The sequence below is a fragment of the Hemicordylus capensis genome, chromosome 2 (assembly GCF_027244095.1).
Source record: "Hemicordylus capensis ecotype Gifberg chromosome 2, rHemCap1.1.pri, whole genome shotgun sequence".
Lineage (NCBI taxonomy): Eukaryota > Metazoa > Chordata > Lepidosauria > Squamata > Cordylidae > Hemicordylus > Hemicordylus capensis.
The window spans coordinates 219,849,296-219,871,375 of record NC_069658.1 but is presented as its reverse complement, the minus strand read 5'-3'; the positions used below and the strand labels follow the sequence as shown (position 1 = coordinate 219,871,375).

At 48.0% G+C, this 22,080-nt stretch overlaps 1 protein-coding gene across 2 annotated transcripts in view; it reads right to left on the bottom strand.

Annotated features, from left to right (window-relative positions):
* Nucleotides 1-22,080, bottom strand: part of FBN3 (fibrillin 3) — a 235,163-nt gene that overhangs the window by 73,194 nt on the left and 139,889 nt on the right. For both annotated transcript variants that reach the window (XM_053298377.1, XM_053298378.1), the window contains exons 26-35: nucleotides 18,476-18,601; nucleotides 16,140-16,268; nucleotides 13,207-13,332; nucleotides 12,458-12,583; nucleotides 10,751-10,873; nucleotides 9,378-9,503; nucleotides 7,188-7,313; nucleotides 5,801-5,923; nucleotides 4,401-4,523; nucleotides 173-298 (exon numbers count right to left, since the gene is read on the bottom strand). In XM_053298377.1, the coding sequence (XP_053154352.1) occupies nucleotides 173-298; nucleotides 4,401-4,523; nucleotides 5,801-5,923; nucleotides 7,188-7,313; nucleotides 9,378-9,503; nucleotides 10,751-10,873; nucleotides 12,458-12,583; nucleotides 13,207-13,332; nucleotides 16,140-16,268; nucleotides 18,476-18,601 (1,254 nt within the window). The remainder of the gene's footprint in view (nucleotides 1-172; nucleotides 299-4,400; nucleotides 4,524-5,800; nucleotides 5,924-7,187; nucleotides 7,314-9,377; nucleotides 9,504-10,750; nucleotides 10,874-12,457; nucleotides 12,584-13,206; nucleotides 13,333-16,139; nucleotides 16,269-18,475; nucleotides 18,602-22,080) is intronic.

Genomic DNA, 22,080 nt, shown 5'->3' with positions numbered 1-22,080 from the left:
ACTTCTGTCCCACTCATGAGGTGGCCAGAGGCCAGCCACACTGCTTCTCTCTTCCTCAGCAATCAGCTTGCAGAGGAGATGAGGTCTTGCAAAGGTTTTGAGTGAGCAAACTCAGCTCTTGCAATGCTTAGCTGAGTCCCGATGCCCACAGTGAAGAGAACCTCTGACTTACCTTGGCAAGCCCTGCTGTCCTCGGTGGGGTTGAAACCCATTTCGCACTCGCAGCGGTAGCCGCCAGGGGCATTGAGACACTGCCCGTTCTCACAGAGATTGACGTTGTCGGCACATTCATCCACATCTGGGGAGGAGCACACAAAGAGAAGAGACCAAGTTCCTTTCTTGCCTGAGGGCCACTTGCCACGAACCCTGGGGTTTTGATCTCTGCAGCCCGTTACACCAGAGAAAGGCAAAACTGCAGCCCTCAGGGAGGCCCTGAAGCCAGGAGGAATATTTTCTCCCTCCTACCTGGGTTGAGTTTACTTTTTATTACTACTGTTGAGTGTAGGGTTGCCATATTCAAGCATCCCAAATCCGGGTGGCCTAATTTGCATATTATGCAAATTATGCTACAATTAATTTGCATTTAATTCAATTTATTTTTTTATTGGACAGATTTGTATACTTTCCCCTCCTTCTCTGCCCTCCCATGTGATGGGATCCAGAGTAAAATCCGGGCAATCCAGGCAGCGCATTTGAAATCCGGGTGGAATTTAGTAGCCAGGTAGAGGAGCCAAAATCTGGGAGCTACCCTAAATTCCGGGGGACATGGCAACCTTAGTTCAGTGTTCCCTCTAACAGGGGTTCCCAGACGTAGTTGACTCCAATTCCCAGAATCCCCAAGCAAAAGCCACTGCAGCTGGAGATTCTGGGAGTTGGAGTCAACAACATCTGGGAATCCCTGTTAGAGGAACTCTGGTACTGTTCCCCTTTTATCATAGGGGGGAAAAACACCAATTAGGAAATATCATAGAACAATTCAAACAGATTGTGAGACCTTTGCGGAAAGGGAACCACTTTCTTACTCACTTTTTCATGTAAACCACTCTGAGGGCTTTTTTGTGGTTGAAAAGAGGTATAGAAATATTAATAAACAATACATAATTATTGAACATATTTATATGAACGGCAGTATTCTATTAATGGCTTATTAGCTACCGTACTTAAAGAAAACTGGAAAGAGATGAAAGAAGTGAAAAGCAAACCTAAAATTCCCTGTGAGATATTTTCTCTCGGCATTGACAAATTCTAATTTCTGTTGAAAACTCCTCATTCCACATGCTCTTACAACAGGGTGGTTTCCAGACAGCGAGCTTCACACCACAAAAAGTGGTGTAAACTGTGACATTTTGTGGTACCGGTTTAAAACCGTAGTTGAAATCCGTTGCCTCCTACAACGGGCAAATACAACTATTTTTCTGCGACACAGATGTGATGCTATAGAGCTGTAAAGCAGCAATAAAACCCGTAAAGAAGGCATCAGAAATGTGGACGGCACCTTGCTAACAGTGCAGGGACTGTTAATTCCACAGGCAGTACGGAAGGACACTTATGGGATATGTCATGACACTGTGGTAGCATGCAATCTGGAAAGCTACCAGGCCAGGGTGTTTCTGCAGCATAATGTTCCAGATTCTTTGCTTCCATACTAAAACCGATGGGAGCAGTGGGATTTTTTGTAGGGGTTTTGCTAATAAAACTTGAATAGCTGTCGATATTTAAAGGTCTGGACCTTTAAAGCCCTTAATGGCTTGGGACCAGGTTACCTGAGAGAGCGCCTTGCCCCGTGGTGTAGTGGTTAGAGTGCTGGACTAGGACCGGGGAGACCCGAGTTCAAATCCCCATTCAGCCATAAAACTAGCTGGGTGACTCTGGGCCAGTCACTTCTCTCTCAGCCTAACCTACTTCACAGGGTTGTTGTGAAAGAGAAACTCAAGTATGTAGTACACCACTCTGGGCTCCTTGGAGGAAGAGCAAGATATAAATGTAATAATAATAATAATAATATATCCCAACCTGGACCTTAAGATCTTCTCTGGAGGCCCTCCCCTGAGTGAGGTGAGGCGGGTGGCTACCAGGGAGAGGGCCTTTTCAGTGGTTCCACCCCATTTATGGAATAGCCTCCCCAGGTTTGCCGGACTTCATAACTTTGTTCTTTTAGATACCACGTGATAGGCTTGAGGCTGAAATGTTTCGGAGGCCATTATAAAGGCCTCTGAAACGTTTAGGCTCTGGGGGCTGTTTCGGCACTGGCAGGGGTGGTTCTTTAAGGGCGGGGGACGGTGCACTCACCTCTCCCACCGCATTTCCCCCACCAGTGCTCCGTTAATCTCAAGCCCCTCGGGGTGGCAATGTTCCTCCCTGCCATCCCATTGCCATCATCGGCCAGAAGTGGCCGGATGTACCGACTGTGCATACGCCTGTCATATGTGTGCGTGCACCCGCGACAAACACATGCGCGATCGGTACTTCAGGCCACTTCTGCCCGATGACGGCAATGGGGCGGCAGGGAGGAACTCTGCCACCCCGACGGGCTTGAAATTAACAGAGCACCAGTGGGGGAAATGCGGCGGTAGGGGTGAGTGCACCCTCCTCTGCCCTTAAAGAACAACCCCTGCCTGCACCAAAGTACTTTCGGGCACATCCCTACCAGGTGAAGACCTTTTTGTTCACTCAGGCCCTTTAAATTTTGATTTTTAAATTTTATTTCTAAAACTGATTTTTAAAAAATTAAATTGTTTTGTATTGTATGTTGTATCCCGCCCCTCCCGCCACCCTTTTGGCCTGTAATGATTTCATGTATTATGTGTTTTTACTTGATGTTTTAATGCTGTGTCATGAGCTGCCCAGCAAACAATTTGTAATGGGGTGGCTAACAAATAAAGTTTGTTTTTATTGTTGTTGTTGTTGTTGTTGTTGTTGTTGTTGTTAAATATGTAATTTAGCTGAAAAGTTAAAAGTTTTATATATAACACAACAACAACAACAACATGCCAGGATGCCATTTTGTTCCCTTAACTGTCCTTTGCAAATGTCCTAATAACTAAATTCCTTGGTATCATATACCCTACACATTCCTTAGTCTGTTACAGCAGATTACACTCAGAATCTTCGATTATAGGACATTCCCACCATACCTGAAAGAGGAATGTGCCCTATCCTGGGCTTGGCATCATAGAGCTGGGAACCAGTGTTCCCTCTAACAGGGATCCCCAGATATTGTGGACTAAAACTTCCAGCATCCACAACTGCAACAGCCTTTGTTTGGGGATTATGGGAGTTGTAGTCCACAACATCTGGGAATCCCTGCTAGAGGGAACACTGCTTGGAACCCCTTATAGGCCAGGGGTGGGCAGCCTTGGCTCTCCAGCTGTTGTTGAACTACAGCTCCCATCATCCCCAGCCACAACAATCATCACTATTTTTCAAGCAGGGGGCACTTTGTCAAAAAAACCTTCAGCGTGAGAGCCTTTTCCCAGTGTGCTGCTCTCTGTATATTACGGAGCTCAGGGGTGCCAACAGTCCCAAATTTGGGACATTAACAAAAACATTAACAGCCATCAATGGCTGGCTAACGCCGCATTATCCAGGTATCAGGATCATGAAAATCATGCAAGGCACGACTACCAGACAGGGCTTATGTGTGAAATCCATTTTTACTGGCTAACGATGCTTCTTTTTCTAGGAAACAAAATGACATCACACCCAGTTTGGCTAACCATGGTTATATCAAGAAGAAGCAATCGAAGTTGTAAGTTATACTGTAATTTAAGCTGAAAGGGGTAAAAAACACATACAGCACTCAGGCTCCCAATTACTCCTACATACCCCCTGCCTCGTGTCCCTTATTTGGGCAGTGGAAAGTTGGCACCCTAGTCTCCGATTTGCAGGGCTCCCCAGTTTTTATCTATCTATCTATCACATTTTTATACCGTCCAAAACATGAGTTCTCTGGGAAGCTTACAAAACAATAAAAACAGCCAATAAAAAGATTAACACATTAAAATTTAAAATGTTAAAACTATTAAAACACAGTTAAAACACTGTCTAATTAAAAGCCTGGGTGAACAAAGGCCCTTTTTAAAGTTGTAAGAGATTGGGAGGCTCTTATTTCATCAAGAAGTGTGTTCCAGAGCCTCGGGGCAGCAATGGAGAAAGCCCGTCCCTGAGTAGCCACCAGACGAGCCGGTGGCAACTGCAGACGACGATGCTCTCCAGATGATCTCAATGGGCAGTGTGGTTCATAGCAAAGAAGGCATTCTCTTAAATAGAGTCCCGCAGTGCCTAATGCTACAGTTCTAGCTCTAGGCAGAGTAGAAACCGTCCCGTCTCCTCCCATGCCTACCACAATGCAGCAAACCCAACCCCAAAGCCCCCCTCCCCCTCCACTCCCGCAATCTTACCAGAGCAGGAGAATCCGTCCCCATTGAAACCTTCCCGGCAGGCACAGCGGTAGGAGCCTGGGGTGTTGAGGCAGTTGGCGTTCAAGTTGCAGCTGTGCGCCTCAGTAGCACATTCGTCAAGGTCTGGGGGCGAGCAGAGAGGTGGGGGGGGGGAGGATGCATATCAGCCAAACAGCCCCACACATGCACCTGATGTACGCACATTTGCAGCAAGGCACTGACATACACACTAGCAATTTGGCACGTGAATCTGACCTCGGTTCCTGAGAAGAAAGGTGCTGGGGCTTAAGTCCTTTCTATAAGCCCCCCCACACTTGAGAGCTACATATTTCAAAAACCACCCTCACCCACATGAGCTGGCCCATTCACTACATTCTCCATGTGAGATCTGGCCCTGCATCCTGTTTCCGTCAGATGACTGAATGGCTGGCATGTGAGACGGGGCCTTTTCAGTAGCAGCTCCCTCAGTGTGGAATTCCTTCCCCCAGGAGGCCCCTTGCTGTTGGCGTTCAGGTGGCTGGTTAGAATGTAGCTGTCTGCTAGGTTTTTAGTTAGTTTTTGTGTTGGCGAGACTGGCTCCATTTTAGAAATGGATTTCCAACCCAGCACAACATGAGTGTTGTGTCTCATAGATATTTAGCAGGTACTGTATCCTGTTCTAGGCTGAGCTAGGGCCTCCACTGAGCCAGGGATACAGGGTGGACACAGACCTCAAAGAGCTCCAAGGGGGAAATAGTCAGCACCTTGGACAGCTTTGAGCATGAGCTGGGTACAGCAGCACAAAAGTGATGTTGCTCCAGCAGCTGCTTTCAGCAGATTGCTGGTTTTTATAGATACTGCCCAGGCAGTAAATTGGCCACTCCCCTTCCCTGAGGTAGGCTCTGTTGTTTAAAGAGGCCTTGCCCAGTTTTTCTGCCTCCAATGATGCTGCAAGCCCGACTCCTCTGAATCGGAGGAGATGGCGTGACACTGGATCACCCAGGGTCTTGGATATAGGTCTTGTTCTCTAGTTCTGGGGGTGGGTGGGTCCCAAGGTCACGGTCAGAGTTCTGAGAGCAGGGAGAGAGCAACGGTCCCTGCTCAGCCCCGCCCAGCATCCCGTCCAGTGGCTGTTCCTCGGATCTCCCTTGCATTCCTTTTTAGCTTATGAGCCCCTTGTGGACAGGGAACCTATCTTCTCATGCCTTTGGCAACAGAAACCACTTCAGGAACCCTTTTCACTGAAAAGCAGCAATGGAATAACTATAAACAATAAATAATAATACTGCATTCTGTTATGTGTTCTGGAGCTGGCCTAGGTTTGCAGAAACACCCTGGAAGCATCGACTCCAGGCCGTCCACTTGAGCTAGCCCCAAAAACATTGCCTCCCCCTCCCGCTCCGGAGACACTGCTCACTCACCATTGCATTTCAGACCGTCTCCAAGCCACCCTGTTCGGCACTTGCACCGGAAGCTCCCCGGGATGTTGATACAGGAGGCGTGCATGTCACAGTTGTGGGCTCCAATCTCACACTCATCGATATCTAAGGAAGGGGAGAGGTGAGGGGTGTTTGTCTTAGTCTTAATTAATTCCTTACTATATTTTATTTCCACAATAATAAGAGAACTGAAAAGAATAGGCAAGAGAGACAGGAAGTATCAGCCCACCCAATATGCTAACCCAAAGCCTGTCAAACATGGCTGCCCAGATATTGTTAGGAACAGAGGGAGCTGCCTTATACGACCGTGTCCGACCACTGGTCCATCTAGCTCAGTATTGTCTACACCAGGGCTGCTCAACTCCAGCCCTCCTGCAGATGTTGGCCTACAACTCCCATAATCCCTGGCTATTGGCCACTGTTGCTGGGGATTGTGGGAGTTGTAGTCCAAAAACAGCTGTGCGGGGGGGGGCGGCTAAGTTGAGCAGGTCTGGTCTACACAGACTGTCAGTGGCTTCTCCAAGGTTGTAGGCAGGCAGGAGTTTCTCTCAGCCCTATCTTGGAGATGCTGCCAGGGAGGGAACTTGGAATGTTCTGCATGAGAGGATGCAGGTGCCATTCCCAGAGCGGCCCCATCCCTCAAGGGGAATATCTTAAAGTGCTCACACATGTAGTCTCCCATTCAAATACAAACCAGAGTGGACCCTGCTTAGCAAAGGGGACAATTCATGCTTGCTACCACAAGACCAGCTCTCCTCCCTGGCCTTTGCCCATTGTGGTAGAGGATGATGGGAGCTGTTAGCATCCTCTGCTAACTGAACAAAGGAGGCACCTTTTTAAAGTGGTGATTTTCTATATAGCAGGGGGAGAGCAACTGGCCCTACCCGTCCCCAGCACAGCAACCCTCCAGTGGCTGTTGCTAGTGTCTAGCTTATGTTTCTTTTTAAGATTGTGAGGCCTTTGGGGACAGGGAGCCTATCTATCTATCTATCTATCTATGTAAACTGCTTTGGGAAATGTTGTTGAAGAGCAGTACATAAATATCCATCGACATCAAAGTAAAACAACATCTGGGCACCCAAGTTTGTCAAGCCTTGGATTAACCAACCCTCTTGCTCCTTCAGAAGAAGACTTCAAAGGTAATTTTTTCCTTCTACTAATAACCAATTACCTCCGCTTTTTAAGAAAACCAACTGATTTGGGGCGACTCAGGAGGAGCAGGGGGAGACGCAGCCCTTTCTTGGGTCCCTCTACTTCCCTGCCACCCACATAAGCCCCTTCAGACACCCCGTGTCTTTGAGCAAAAGACAGCTGCCATGGTGGTTTCAAGTGGGCCTCAGTTCCCCCGCCCTCCCCAACCCGCACCTACCTGTGCAGCCTGTTGTGCCCTTCTTGACAAAGTAGCCGAGCTGGCAGTGGCAGATGAAGGAGCCCTTGGTGTTCTCACACTCCCCATGCAGACAGATGTTGGGGTTCAGGTCACACTCGTTGACATCTACAGGAGGAGGAGAGCATTCAGAGATGCTCTAAGGGGCAAATGCTCTGCATTGCCAAGGGGCAGCTCACAGGCTGAAGGAGTGACTGGCTTATTCTTGCTGGTGCAACAGTGCCACCCCTAGGCTGGCCAGAGAGGGTACTGCTGCTCATCTACCCAGCCAGCCCAGGTGACCAGGAGTTAGCCAATAGGGGCCAGGGCTGGCTCTGCAGAACAACTGCTCCAGGCCTGGTACTAAAGTCTGGGCAGCTGGTCTGAGTAGTAACGCAGACCGCCAATCCACTGGCTGAACTGCCACATGTCACGGTTTGCTTGGACACTGATCTTGCGCAGGGCAGCTCCGTGAGGAGCCTGCCCCAACCTGGATCCCTGCCCGTGATGGCAATGCCCCCAGACCCATCAGAACAAGTGCAGCGAGAGCCAGCCTGCTCCCCCTGGGGGGTCCTGGAGCAAAGGGGATCCATCCCCTTCCCTCGAGCTCCTGACCTCACCCCTAGGCCCCCAGTAGCAGAGGAGACACCAGGCCAGCCCCAAGTTCTGCCTCTGCAGATGGAGTGCACACCTGGCTGCTCACGGTCTCCCTTCCTATGGGTCTCCTCAGGAGGAGGGGGAATCCAGCCTGAGTGTCTCATAGGAACATAGGAAGCTGCCATATACTGAGTCAGACCATTGGTCTATCTCGCTCAGTATTGTCTTCACAGACTGGCAGCAGCTTCTCCAAGGCTGCAGGCAGGAGTCTCTCTCAGCCCGATCTTGGAGATGCTGCCAGGGAGGGAACTTGGAACCTTCTGCTCTTCCCAGAGCGGCTCCATTCCCTTAGGGGAATATCTTCCAGTGCTCATGTTTCTAGTCTCCCATCCATATGCAACCAGGGTGGACCCTGCTTAGCTAAGGGGACAAGTCAGGCTTGCTAACACAAGACCAGCTCTTGAGAAGGGCTGTCCTAGGGCTAGCCATAGAGACCCTCGGTTACCAGCTGCTTCTCGCTGGTTCAACAGCTCTCCTTGGAGCTCGTCTCTTCATCTCCCTTGCCAGACCCAGGTTCAGACACCAGGCCGCCCTCAACCATGCCTCCCTCCTCCAGCTTTTAGGAACATAAGAAGTTTTAGCCTTCTACTGAGTCAGACCATTGGTCCACCTAGCTCAGTATTGTCTACCCTGTCTGGCAGCAGCTTCTCCAAGGTTGCAGGCAGGAGTCTCTCTCTCGGACTTCTCTGGAGATGCCCGGGAGGCAACTTGGGACCTTCTGCGGGCAAGCATGCAGGTGCTCTTCCCAGAGCGGCCCCTGATGGAGATGGAGTTCCAGTGCATTGACCTTTTGCACCAACTATCCTAATGACCACGAGGGGCATTGAGAGTAGAGGTAGTTGGTGAGGGTCTCCCTGACTGTTCTACCTTTCTCTGCTCTATGACCCCTGATCTGACTCTTCTGCACTTCCTGTGCAGAGTCACAATCCTTCCTTTCTTCCTAGAGAGCAGATGGAAACATCTCTCTCTCTCTCTCTCCTTACCTATCCATTATGTAGTCCTTTAAATTAGGTTTAGGTCTTTCCTATCCAAGTGTATTTAACCAATAAATATTTAGTTCTACACGGATCTCCATGTGTTTTCTCTAAATAGCTGCAACAACTAAACTATCCTCTGCTCACACTCACACTCTGTAACTGGAGTGTGTGCCCATTCCTTAGTGCTCTGCTGTTTTACCCACTGGGGTAAAAATTAACAACCTCTAACAGCCCCATCCCCTAATATATTGCAGCACCCATGTGTAGTTTCTCATTCAAATGTAAACTGGGGTGTACCCTGCCTAGCAAAGGGGACAGTTCCTGCTTGCTCCCACAAGACCAGCCCTCCTCCCATTTGGATCCTTGCCTGCTGGCTCCAGATCCTGACCCAAGCCTGTTCAGGCCCCTCTCATCTGCCTGAGCCAGAGTTTGACCCCATGGCTGCCTCGGATGCACCGAGCCCCTCTGAAGTCCTGGGCCCAGTGCAATGGCCCCCATCCTCCCAAGTGACCATTCACTGTGGGTTGCATTCCCCCGCCCCCCAGGGCCCTTGTCTCACCGATACACATTTTCATGTCCAAGGAGGCCATGAATCCGTCAAAGCAGAGGCACCGATACTCGCCAGGGATGTTGGTGCACTGGCCGCCATCACAGATATCTGGATTGTCCTCACACTCGTCAATATCTGCATGGAAGGGGGAGACAAAATAGTTGTTCTGTGCACAGCCAAGTACCTTCAGCCCCAGAGGAAGTCCGGCTAGTCTCCCCTCTTTTCTCCAAGTATCCAGGGAACCATAACTTTGGGGTGGGGTGGGTGAGACAGTCAGACCCCACAGATTTTCAGACTTGTAATGCAACCTTTCAGAAATTCTGCACAAGCCTTTTCACAACCAGTTCCCCACTCCTTAATTTTATTTATTTATATGAATAAGATGGTATAATGGTGATGAAATATGCATTCTCCAAAAGGAACACGAACTTTTAAAGACCTTTTTAATGCGCAAATAAAACAAAACATAAAACAGATGTTAAAAATAGTAAATGTTTCAATGATACACAGCATTGTTACACTGAAGCTGTGCAACATTGAAATGTTTGCTATTTTTAACATCTGTTTTATGTTTTGTTTTATTTGTGTATTAAAAAGGTCTTTAAAAGTTTGTATGTATGTATGTATTTTTCAAATTTGTATACCAACCCAAACTTCTGTCTCTGGGAGGTTTACAACCATAAAAAACAGATTAAAAATAAAACCTTAAAACAATTTAAAACCGCAGTCCAGTTAAAAAGCTTGGGTGAAAAAAAATGTTTTTAGAGACTTTTTAAAAAAGTTGTCAGAGACGGGGAGGCTCTTATTTCAGCAGGGAGCGTGCTTAGAACACAGGACTATAGTTACATGCTTAGAATGTAACAGTGACTCCAATTAAGTGCTTAGAACCCAGGAACACAGGAACCCGCCTTTTACTGAGTCAGACTCTTGGTCCATCTAGCTCAGTATTGTCTACACCAGACACGCTACTTGTGGCTTAATAACAGCTTGTGGCAATGAATTTGATTATGAGGTTAGGGACATAGGAAACTGCCATATACTGAGTCAGACCATTGGTCTATCTAGCTCAGTATTGTCTTCACAGACTGGCAGCGGCTTCTCCAAGGTTGCTGGCAGGGATCTCTCTCAGCCATATCTTGGAGATGCTGCCAGGGAGGGAACTTGGAACACAGATATTTTTCCCAGAGCGGCTCCATCCCCTGAGAGGAATATCTTCCAGCGCTCACACATCAAGTCTCCCATTCATATGCAACCAGGGCGGACCATGCTTAGCTAAGGGGACAAGTAATGCTTGCTACCACAAGACCAGCTCTCCTTAGTCTTATAAGCAGCAGAGCAGCAGTGGGAGGACAGACGGGTGGAAAGGCAGACACACTCCTCACCTGTGCACGAGCGCTTGTCTGGCATCAGTGCATATCCTTCACTGCAGCTGCACTCGTAGCTGCCCTCTGAGTTAGCGCAGTGCGTGTCACAGCCGCCGTTCATGATGGTGCACTCATCAATATCTGCAGAAGGAATGAGCATGCCCCCATGAGTCCTATTCAGACAACTGTCACACATGAATGTGTTTGTGTGGATGGCTGTTCATGAGCGCACTTTAAAAGAGACTTGGGTACCAATGCAGGGGACAGATAGGAAGTGAATCACCATCCATCAGTCATCATCATCACAGGAACAGCGGAAGCTGCCTTATACCGAGTTAGACCCTTGGTCCATCTAGCTCAGTATTGTCTACGTAGACTGGCAGCAGCTTCTCCAAGGTCGCAGGCAGGAGTCTCTCAGCTGTATTTTGGAGATGCTGCCAGGGAGCATCCTGGAACCTTCCTGGGAACCTTCTGCTCTCTCCCCATCCCCTGAGGAGAATATCTTACAGTGCTCACACATCTCTCCCATTCAAATGCAAACCAAGGTGGATCCTGCTCAGCAAAGGGGACAATTCATGTTTGCTACCACAAAACCAGCTCTCCTCCTGTCGTCATCATCATCATCATCATCATCATCATCATCATCATTTTTGTTTGGAAAAGAGGCAATTATGGGGAGACATGATAGGGATGTATAAAATTACGCATGGAGTAGAGAGAGTGGATAGAGAAAAAAATTTCTCCCTCTCTCACAACACTAGAACCAGGGGCTGTCCCATGAAAGAGAAGGCCAGAAAATTCCAGGCCAACAAAAGGAAGTACTTTTTCACAAAGTGCATAATTCATCTAAGGAATTCTCTGCTGCAGGATGGGGTGATGACCACTAGCTTGGGTGGCTTTAAAAGGAGTTTAGATGAATTCAAGGAGGACAGGTCTATCAATGGCTACTAGTTTGGATATACCCCATTGGGTCACCTCCAGCCTCAGAGGCAAGATGCCTCTGAATTCCAGTTGCAGGGGAGCAAGAGCAGGAGAGAGGGGACATGCCCTCACCTCTTGCCTGTGGGCTTCTTAGAGGCATCTGGTGGGCCACTGTGTGAAACAGGATGCTGAACTAGAGAGGCTTTCTTGGGCCTGATTCAGCAGGGCTGTTCTTATGTAGTCGCCTCTTTTCCAAACTCACAAGCCCTAGACGCTCATGAGAAAGGTGCTCTAGGCCTCTGATCATCTGGGTTGCCGTCTTCTGCACCTTCACCAGTTCTACAATGTCCTTCTTAAGATACGGTGACCAGAACTGTACACAGTGCTCCAAATCTGGCTGCACCATAGATTTGTATGAGGGCATTATAATATTAGCATTTTTAATTTCAGTCTCCTTCCTAATGATCCCAAGCATGGAACTGGCCTTTTTCACAGCAGCCGCGCACTGAGTAAGAGAGAGGGCATGCCCTCACCTCTTGCCTGTGGGCTTCCCAGAAGCACCTGGAGGGCCACTATGTAAAACAGGATGCTGGACTAGATAGGCTTCCTTGGGCCTGATCCAGCAGTGCTCTTCTTGTGTTATCATCATCATGATGCCGCTTTTCAACAAATGCTCTCAAAATGGATCACATAGACAAAAAATCTGGGGCAGCTCTGACAATGCTTCCGCAAACCCTTCAGTCTCTTTCCAAGAAGCAGGGCATCCAGCATTGGTCCCCAGAAACAAGCGGGCCGGCAACTCACCAACACAGCCTTGACGATCTGGGGTGGCTTGGAACCCGGAGTCACACGCACACTGGTAGGTCCCGATGACATTGACACAGTGGCCATTCCGGCACAAATTGTCACTAAGGGAGCATTCATTCACATCTAGGGAGGAGAGCAGAGTGTTAAGGGAAGGGACTGGCAGGAAGAAGGGACACAGGAAACACAGAAAGCTGCCTCATACTGAGTCCGACCCTTGGTCGATCTAACTCCTTATTGCCTGCACTGACTGGCAGCAGCTCTCCAAGGTTTCAGGCAGGAGTCTCTCCCCATCCCACCTGGAGCTGCCAGGGATTGAACCTGGGACTTTCTGTCTGCACCACTGAACTATGGCACATAGCACATGTTGTTGCCACTGCTTCAGCGGCATGGCCTGGAAAGACTAAGGCCATGCCTGCTGATGAAGGGCGTCGTACTGACAGGATGGCCCACATTTATTTTATTTTATTTTATTTATTTTTTACATTTTATATCCCGCTCTTCCTCCAAGGAGCCCAGAGCGGTGTACTACAGACTTAGGTTTCGCCTCACAACAACCCTGCAAAGTAGGTTAGGCTGAGAGAGACGTGACTGGCCCAGAGTCACCCAGCAAGTATCATGGCTGAATGGGGATTTGAACTCGGGTCTCCCCGGTCCTAGTCCAGCACTCTAACCACTACACCACGTGGGCCACCCTGATCTGCAGGCAAACGGCATCTCTCTTCTTGACTCTGGACTCCAGGACTTACCTACACAGGCATTGCCCTCTGAGGTGAGCTCATGCCCTGGGGGGCAAAGGCACTCAAAACTGCCCTCGGTGTTGACACAGACCCCTCCACGGCACAGCAGGGGGTCCCTCTCGCATTCATCAATGTCTGAAAGAGAAAGAAAGCAAGAAAAAATAAATTAATTTAGCGGGAGAGGGGCAGCCTGACCAACTGGTTAGGGTTAGGGACCCTGATTGTCTGTACCTTTCCCATGCCCCTGCCCATCCTTCCCTCCCTAAACATGTTTTGGAAACCAAAACAGGACAGATTACATAGGAAGCTGCTTGATGCTGAGTCAGACCCTTGTTCTATCTTACTCAGTATTGTCTATACACTGACTGGCAGCAGCTCTCCAGGGTTTCAAGCAGGGATCGTTTACTAGTCCTACCTAGAGATGCCAGGGATTATTATTATTATTATTTACATTTATATCCTGCTCTTCCTCCAAGGAGCCCAGAGTGGTGCACTACATACTTGAGTTTCTCTTTCACAACAACCCTGTGAAGTAGGTTAGGCTGAGAGAGAAGTGATTGGCCCAGAGTCACCCAGCTAGTTTCATGGCTGAATGGGGATTTGAACTTGGGCAGTGGCGGGCTCTCCTTCACTAGAGGTTTTCTAAGAGAGGCCGGATGGCCATCTGTCAGGGATGCTGTAGCAGTTCCCTGCACTGAGTGGGGGGGTTGGACTAGAAGACCTCCCAGGTCCTTTCCTTCTCTAAAATTCTATGATGTTAAGTTCTTTGATGCTCTTGTGGGCAGGACTAGAATTAATGGGCTGAAATTACAAGAAACCCATTTAGACAGTGAGGAAGGTGCAGAAGAGGGCAACCAAGATGATCAGGGGCCTAAAGCATCTTCCATATGAGGCAAGGCTACAGCATCTGGGGCTATTTAGTTTAGAAAAAAGACGACTGCGGGGAGACATGATAGAGGTCTATAAAATCATGCATGGTGTGGAGAAAGTGGAGAGAGAGAAATTCTTCTCCCTCTCCCATAACACTAGAACCAGAGGTCACCCCATGAAATTGATTGCCAGGAAATTTAGGACCAACGAACGGAAGTATTTTTTCACCCAACCCATAATCAACTTGTGGAATACTCTGCCACAAGATGTGGTGACAGCCAATAACTTGGATGGCTTTAAGAGGGGTTTGGATCACTTCATGGAGCAGAGGTCTATCAACGGCTACTAGTCGGAGGGCTATAGGCCACCTCCAGCCTCAAAGGCAGGATGCCTCTGAGTACCAGCTGCAGGGGAGGAACAGCAGGAGAGAGGGCACGCCCTTAACTCCTGCCTGTAGGTTTCCAGCGGCATCTGGTGGGCCACTGTGCGAAACAGGATGCTGGACTAGATGGGCCTTGGGCCTGATCCAGCAGGGCTGTTCTTATGTTAAGGATTTTCTGATGGCAAGCGCTGTGTGAGGACCAGCACCCCTCACACAATGGTGGGATCTCCTTCTCTGGAGGTTTTCAAACAGCATTATGGAGGGCTATTTGCCTACACGTTCTACCTGTGGAACCCCACTTAGGGCATCAGGAAACTGGACACTGGAGTAAAATGCCCCTTTTTGCTGACAGGAATCCGGAAGGGTCCTTTTTATGGAATGGGGAGTGCTTTGAATTACTTTTAGGCCTTGTGGGTTGCCACAAGGGAAGTAGGGATGTGCACAGATTGAATTTTCAGATTCAATTCAAATTCATATCGAAACTTGCCAATTCAATTCGAATTTGATTCAATTTGAATTCAAACTGATTTGACCTATTTTGGTGCCTTTTTTGACCAATCAGGGTGCCAGAATGGTCTTTTAAAAGTGCTACCATGTCCCTAAACTGTCATCGAATCAATTCAAATCTATTCAAATCCATATCTGGTTGATTTGATTCAAATTTGAATTGAATTGCTCTTTTTAAGGGTGATGCGATTCGATTCAATTTTGAATTGTTTGAGCTGGCCAGATTCTAGTCGAATCAATTCAAATTCAAATCAGTTTGCACATCCTTACAGGGAAGTGTCCATGAGGAAAAGAAGAAGGAGATCTTGAGGAGGACTGAGATTAGGAAGGAGAAGAGTTTGGGACAAGGAGAGGAATGGCAAAAGCTGTACTTTTGGAAAGAAGGACAGCAGCTTCCCCTCCAGCATCACTTAGTCAGCTCAAGGAGTCAGGGAAGAAACTGGGCCTAAGAAGTGCAGAAAAGCTTGAGGAGCCGCGAGACCTCTGGGGCGTGTTCTCTTCTTCTGACTTGAGTTCTTCTGAACCTGGGTTTGGGGTTGATGCTTTACACGTATGTGTGTATTACATGTGCAGTATGTGTATATGTTTAAGGTGATTACATTTAACCCTTTTTAATTATTCCGTTTGTCTCCAAATTCTTTTCAGTACTGGTCTCTGGAGCGTGGACTCCAGGAGAAATAGAAGAGGGTTGCACCTGCACTCCTCCAGCCTTCCAGCTGCTGTTGGACTCCAGCTCCCATCATCCCAGACTATTGGCCCCTGTGACTGGGTGTCATGGGAGTTGTAGTCTGACAGCAACTGGAGGATCGGAGTTGCGCGGCCCTGGTCTTATGGGACATAGTCTTATGGTGACAGCCAGGAGTCTCCTGAAAATGTGGAGTGTGGGCACCAGATTTTGGGTGGCATTAAAGGGGTCAGGGTGGGAGAGCTCTACGTAGTGTGCTCTTCAGCAAGAATTTCTGCTGTGCAAACCTTGTTGAAATGGACTAGAGGTGCTTAAGAAGCCTGCATTGGAATGTGCCCCGCCATGGCCCATACAGAAAAGTATACACATAGGGCAGTGCCCACCTCAGACTTGCCCCAGAATGCCTTGGGCCATCTCAGATAAAGCTGCCAGCCCTTTCAAAACCCAAGCTCAATTTAAAAAAACAACCCTCCCCACCCCCACAAAACCCGCTCTCACCCATGCAGTTCTTCATCATCATAAAGCCGCTCTCGTAGCCTTTGAAGCACTCGCACTCAAAGCTGCCAGGCGTGTTGACACAGGCACCGTGGCCACACAGGTCTGGCGAGATCCGGCACTCGTCGATATCTGCAGAGGGGCAGAAGAGACACCCAGCAAGAGACAAATGGATGAGACCGACAGGCACTTGTCGGGGATCAGCATTTTCCTGCACTGCGAAGAAGGAACAGCTAGCAGACCTCTAAGACCCTTTCCAAATCTAAACTTCTATGATTCAACAGTGGGACAGTCCATCTCACACAGTGGTGGGCTCTCTTTCTCTCGAGGTCTTCAAACCAAGGTTGGATGGCCACTTCTCAGGGGTGCTGAAGCAGTTTCCTTTCCTCCACTGAGCAAGGGGTGGACTAGAAGACCTCCAGGATCCCTTTGAGCCCTAAAATGCGGTGATCTATCATATTCTGTCTAGTATCTTTTCCTCCCCTCACTTGTTCTCCAAATTATACCTAGGAAACAGAGGCTTAGTTCCTCACGTGAAAGCTCCTGTGATTAATGGCTTCTCCGATTCAAACCAATGCCCTCCGATTCAAACCAATGCAGAACATAAAGGAGAAGGGTTCTAGGATAGGTCTCTTTCTAAAATGGTTTTCCATGAGCAAGGATTTTCTGGTGAGCATTCACATTTCCTCCACACACACAAAAGCAGCCTGTCATGGTTATATCCTCTCTAACATGCTTTATTTCTAGGTGCAGGGATTTATTTATTTTTTGAGAGTAGCATTCGGTGATGTGAGCCTCTGACTAACCTGAAGTCCAGATGCAGGTCTTTGACTTCAGTGGCCACTAGGCCAGAGACACCGCCCCCCTCCCCTTGCTTCTCTTACTCCCAATAAATAGGGCCTGCACCCTTGGGTGCCCCTGCTGGTGGATAGGCTGGCACTAAACCATTGACAGGAAATGCCCCACAGACTGTGAAATCAGAAATGTCATATCTGGATCCTTCGTTTTGCAGGTCAAAGGAATCTGGGAGTCGGCAGAGTGTAAAGGGATTTCCGCGGTTCTGGTTCGAATCTCTGGTTCGAATCCTCCCTTAGCCTCACTAAGGAGGGTTTCCTAATCTGGGGTCCCTGGGGCGGGTCCAGGTGACTCATGGTACATCTTACCACCTCAGAAGTACTTAGTGGGCTGAAAAGGAATGATTCACATCCCTGCCATGGGGAAGAGGATAAGGTTAAAATACCCAGGGCTGGATTATGACACCCCAGGGAGTCTGAAAAGAGATGATTCTCAACCCTGCAGTGGGCTGGGCATAAGGTTACAGTGAACATACCCAGGGCCAGATTATGCCATGCTGAGGCCTCGAGCGAAGTCCAGCTTATAAGGCCTCACAACATTACCCTCAAACCCATATTATTCTAACGAAAAAGGCAATGAAAACAGAAATAATAAAGCTTTTCTTTTTGTGGTGTTTTGGGTTAATCCATTCCTCGATCCAGGCCAACTTTTGAATGGGCCGTTAGTTACTTGTATTCCAGTCCTGGAGTAGAGACGGGGCTAACAAACAGCCAGCAGCAAGAGCATGGAAAAGCAGTCTGTGCACTTGCCTCTCTGGACATAACATCTATCTCATTGAACTATTAATATTCCTGATTCCACTCCACTGCCTTGTCCTTGCCTGCGACAACTCTTTCCTTTGGATTCTACACTTTTAACCTGGCAAAGATGCAATGAAAAACGAGTAATTTAACAAAAGCAGTTATCTTGCAATGAGCCAATTTGCATGAGAAATGCCTTTTTACATGAAAATGATTGATGACTGAGTGATTAAGTGCCCCAAGTTGGTGTTGACTCTTAGTGACCACATAGATAGATTCTCTCCAGGATGATCTGTCTTCAACTTGGCCTTTCAAGTCTCTCAGTGGTGCATTCATTGCTGTCATCGTAAAACTTGAAATTTAGTCCCTTTTTTTTTGCATCTAGAGACCTCTCACAAAGTGAGGCCCTAAGATGTAACTTACTTAGCTTGTGCCTAAATCTGGCACTGAAAATACCCCAATCCCTCCTCACAGCCCCAATGTGGATCCTCTCTGCCCCACCATACGTGCTATTTATATATAATACTAAGCAAGCTTGCCAAGACTAATGAAGGGACTAAAGTTAGCCTTTGGACACGTCACTAGCTTTCCCACCATATTTGCTTTAACTATGCAGCTTACGTACACCAGGGTGTAGTTGCAAGGGTGATGGCCAAAGAGAATTTGTATGATGTGGCAGGACAAAGCCTGCATGGAGAAACAGGACTGCCTGAGGCCAGTGGCAGAGAGTTCCACAGTCCTTACCGGTGCAGTTTCTCTCCTCGGCATCCAGAGCAAAGCCACTTCCACAAAGGCAACGGAAGCTCCCAATGGTGTTACGACAGGTCCCATGAGTGCAGAGCCCGGAGAAAACCTTGCATTCATTCACATCTGCAGAGAGAGGGATGAAAGGAAGGTAGTTGAGGAAGAGCTGGATAACTTTAGTCGGAGAAGAGAAGAGGAGCAGGATAGCGCTCTTCAAATCCCTGACTAGCTGTCAGAGAGGAGAGGACAAACGCTTGTACTCTGCAGCCCCATCAGGCAGGACTAGATTTCGTGGGCTAAACTTATGGAAAGGTAGATTTTGGCTGAACTTTAGGAGGGAGCCTCTTAAAAGTAAGAGACATGAAACCAGTTATTTGTCTCTTGGTGGAGGCGTTCAAGCAGAGGCTGGGCAGCCATATCTTGAGGGTGCTCTAACTCTGGATAATCTGCATGGAGCAGAGAGTTGGACTAGATGACCTCCAAAGACCCCCTAAAACTCTAGGATTCTGATATTTTGACTGTGATTCTGGTGCTGACCTTTATTAGGGCTTGGCTCTAAAGTAGGCCTGCACAACATATGGCCTCAGGGCCAAATTTGAGCCCACAGGGACATTTTCCTGGCTCCTAGGTACTACTACTATCACAAATATTTAGGGACTGGGAGAGCATTTTCTACTAGAGACTCAATTCTCAGAACACCTCTGACACTGAAAACAAAACCCAGTGCCCCACAGTCTTGTCATTCTGGGGGTGGTTGGCACCCTATGTGCACTATACCACAACCCGCTCTGGGCCACCCTGGTGCCCCCCAAGTGGAGTTATGGGGCTGCTGAAATTCCCCATTACTCCCTATGGGGGGAAAGCTTAAAGACGTGCAAACTTCAGAAATTCTTTAAAAATCACCCCTTTCACCAATTTCTTTGAAATATGAGTGGTAGCAGGCACCCATTGGGACATTACCAACTGATCCACTCTTCTTCCCTCGAATCCCCTTTTCTGCTCCGAATCTGTCACAAAGACATGCCAACTTCAATTAAAAAACAAAAAACCCTTTGCCCAATTTCTTTGAAATCTGGGTGGTAGCTTCCTTGTACCCATTGGGCACTACCACCCACCACAACCCGCTCTGGGCCATCCTGGTACCCCCAGCCCAGGGAAGTAACTAAGGCTGATGAAATCCCCATTATTCCCTATGAGAAAAAGCTTAAAGATGCGTGAACTTCAACAATCTTTTAAAAAATACCTCTTTGCCCAATTTCTTTGAAATCTGGGTGGTAGCTTCCTTGCACCCATTGGGCACTACCACCCACCACAACCCTCTTGGGGCCACCCTGGTTCCCCCCATGTGGAGCTATAAGGCTGCTGAAATCCCCATTATTCCCTATGGAAAAGAATTTAAAGATGTGCCAACATCAAAAATTCTTTAAAATTCACCCCTTTGCTCAATTTCTTTGAAATTTGGGTGGTAGCTTCCACCCATTGGACACTACCACCCACCCCACTCTTTTGCCCCTGGAACCCTTTTTTTGCTCTGAATCTATTTGGATTCAGAAAATCAGGGTACAAATTGAATTTGGGGAGATTTGGGGCAACAGATTTGAACCCAAAACAAATTGGGGGTGATTCTATTTGGGTACAAATCAAATTGAAAAAATTGATTCATGCACATCCCTAGTATAATCCTGTGATCTAGACTGCACCATCTCCAACGGTAGATGAGGGCTCATGAGGTGGAATGCTCCTGCGTCCAAAACAAACAAACAAACAAACAAACAAAATAACCTGCCCTCAGACAACTAGCATATCAGAGAAAAGATAGCATTCTCCCTGACACACTAGCTTTCCATTTGCAGGGAATTTCTTTAATGTGCAAGCATCCCATCCCATTAGCCTCCGACCTGCAGCTTGAAGCAGTTTAGCTGAGGCAGAAGTTGGCTGTCTCACTGAGAATTCAGTTTAGGACACTGAGAGCCCAGGCTGAAACCAAGGAACATTTAATAAGAACCAGTCGTTCAGTGACAGATCACACGCTTTGCATGCAGAAGCTCCCAGTTTTCAACCCTGGCATCTCCAGATAGGAATAGGAAAGATTTCTCTGTCTGAAATCCCAGATAGCTGCTGCCAGTCAGTGTAGACAATAAAGAGCTAAATGGACCAAAGACCTCACTCCCACTGTATGTTAATCAGGTGCAACCACAGTTCGGTAGCAGAACACTTGCTTTGCATGCAGAAGTTCCCAGGTTCAGTCTCTGAAAACTCCAGGTAATCTTGGGAAAGTTCCCCATCTGAATCCCTGGAGAGCTGCTGCCAGTCAGAGTAGGCAATATTGAACAAGGTGGGCCAATTGCTTGACTCAGTAGGAGGCAGCTCATACTAAGGGGCCAAAGCAAAGTGTTATTGCACCTGCTTTGCCTGCAGAGAATCCCAGGTTCAATCCCTGGCAGCATCTCCACTTGGAAAAATCCCCGCCTGAAATCCTGGAGAGCTGCTGCTTGTCAGGGTAGACAGTTCTGAGCTAGAAGGACCAAGGGTCTGACACCACAAAAGGCAGCTTCAAGGTTCAGTTTATCCCTTTAGGAGCTGGGTCGCTTTGTTGGAAGCAATGGGGATTGATGAAGGAAAATTCCACTATCCCCTTTCAGTGACCTACATCAGTCCTAAAAGTCACAAGTTTCTGCACCCTGCTGTTAAAAAAGAACATTTTCTTAGAAACAATGCTCTGCCCCGCCTGAGTAGAGATAGACACCTGTTAACCACAGCTAGCCCCGTCCTGACTAGGCATAGCTAAAGCTGACTGGTGCATTATTGCTGGTTTCTGCCCTGTAATTGTTTCACCTTGTCTACCAATGGCTAAGCTTGATTGATTGATTGATTGATTGATTGTCGCATTTATATACCGCCTTTCCTTAAAAGACAACCCCAAGGTGGATTACAAAAGTTAAAAAATACAATAAAAAGACAATAAAAATATTAAGCTAAAAAATATAAAAACAAACCAAATTTAAAATCTATAAAAATACAAGCATAAAAACAATACAACAGGTAAAAACACACAGAAGTAGCAGTAAAAACGATTATGTAAAAGGCCTGGATAAAAAGCCAAGTTTTAACAAGCTTTCTAAAAACCGTGATGGAGTCCGAGGAGCGAATGGCCACTGAGAGAGCATTCCAAAGTCTGGGGGTAGCAACAGAGGAGGCCCTGTCCCGAGTGCACAACAGTCGGGCCTCTCTCACTGTCGGCACCCGGAGCAGGACCCCCTCAGATGTCCTCATCAAGCGGGCAGCAACCCTTGGGAGCAGGCGGTCCCTCAAATACCCCGGGCCCAAACCGTTAAGGGCTTTAAAGGTCAAAACCAGCACCTTGAATTGGACCCGGAAACAAACTGGTAGCCAGTGCAACTCTTTCAAAATGGGGGTGATGTGTTCCCAACGGGCAGCTCCGGATAAAACCCTCGCTGCCGCGTTTTGCACTAGCTGCAGTTTCCGGATATTCTTCAAGGGCAGCCCCACGTATAGCGTCTTACAGTAATCCAGCCGCAACGTGACTAAGGCATGGGTAACTGTGGCCAGATCTGCCTTCTCGAGAAAGAGATGCAGCTGGCGCA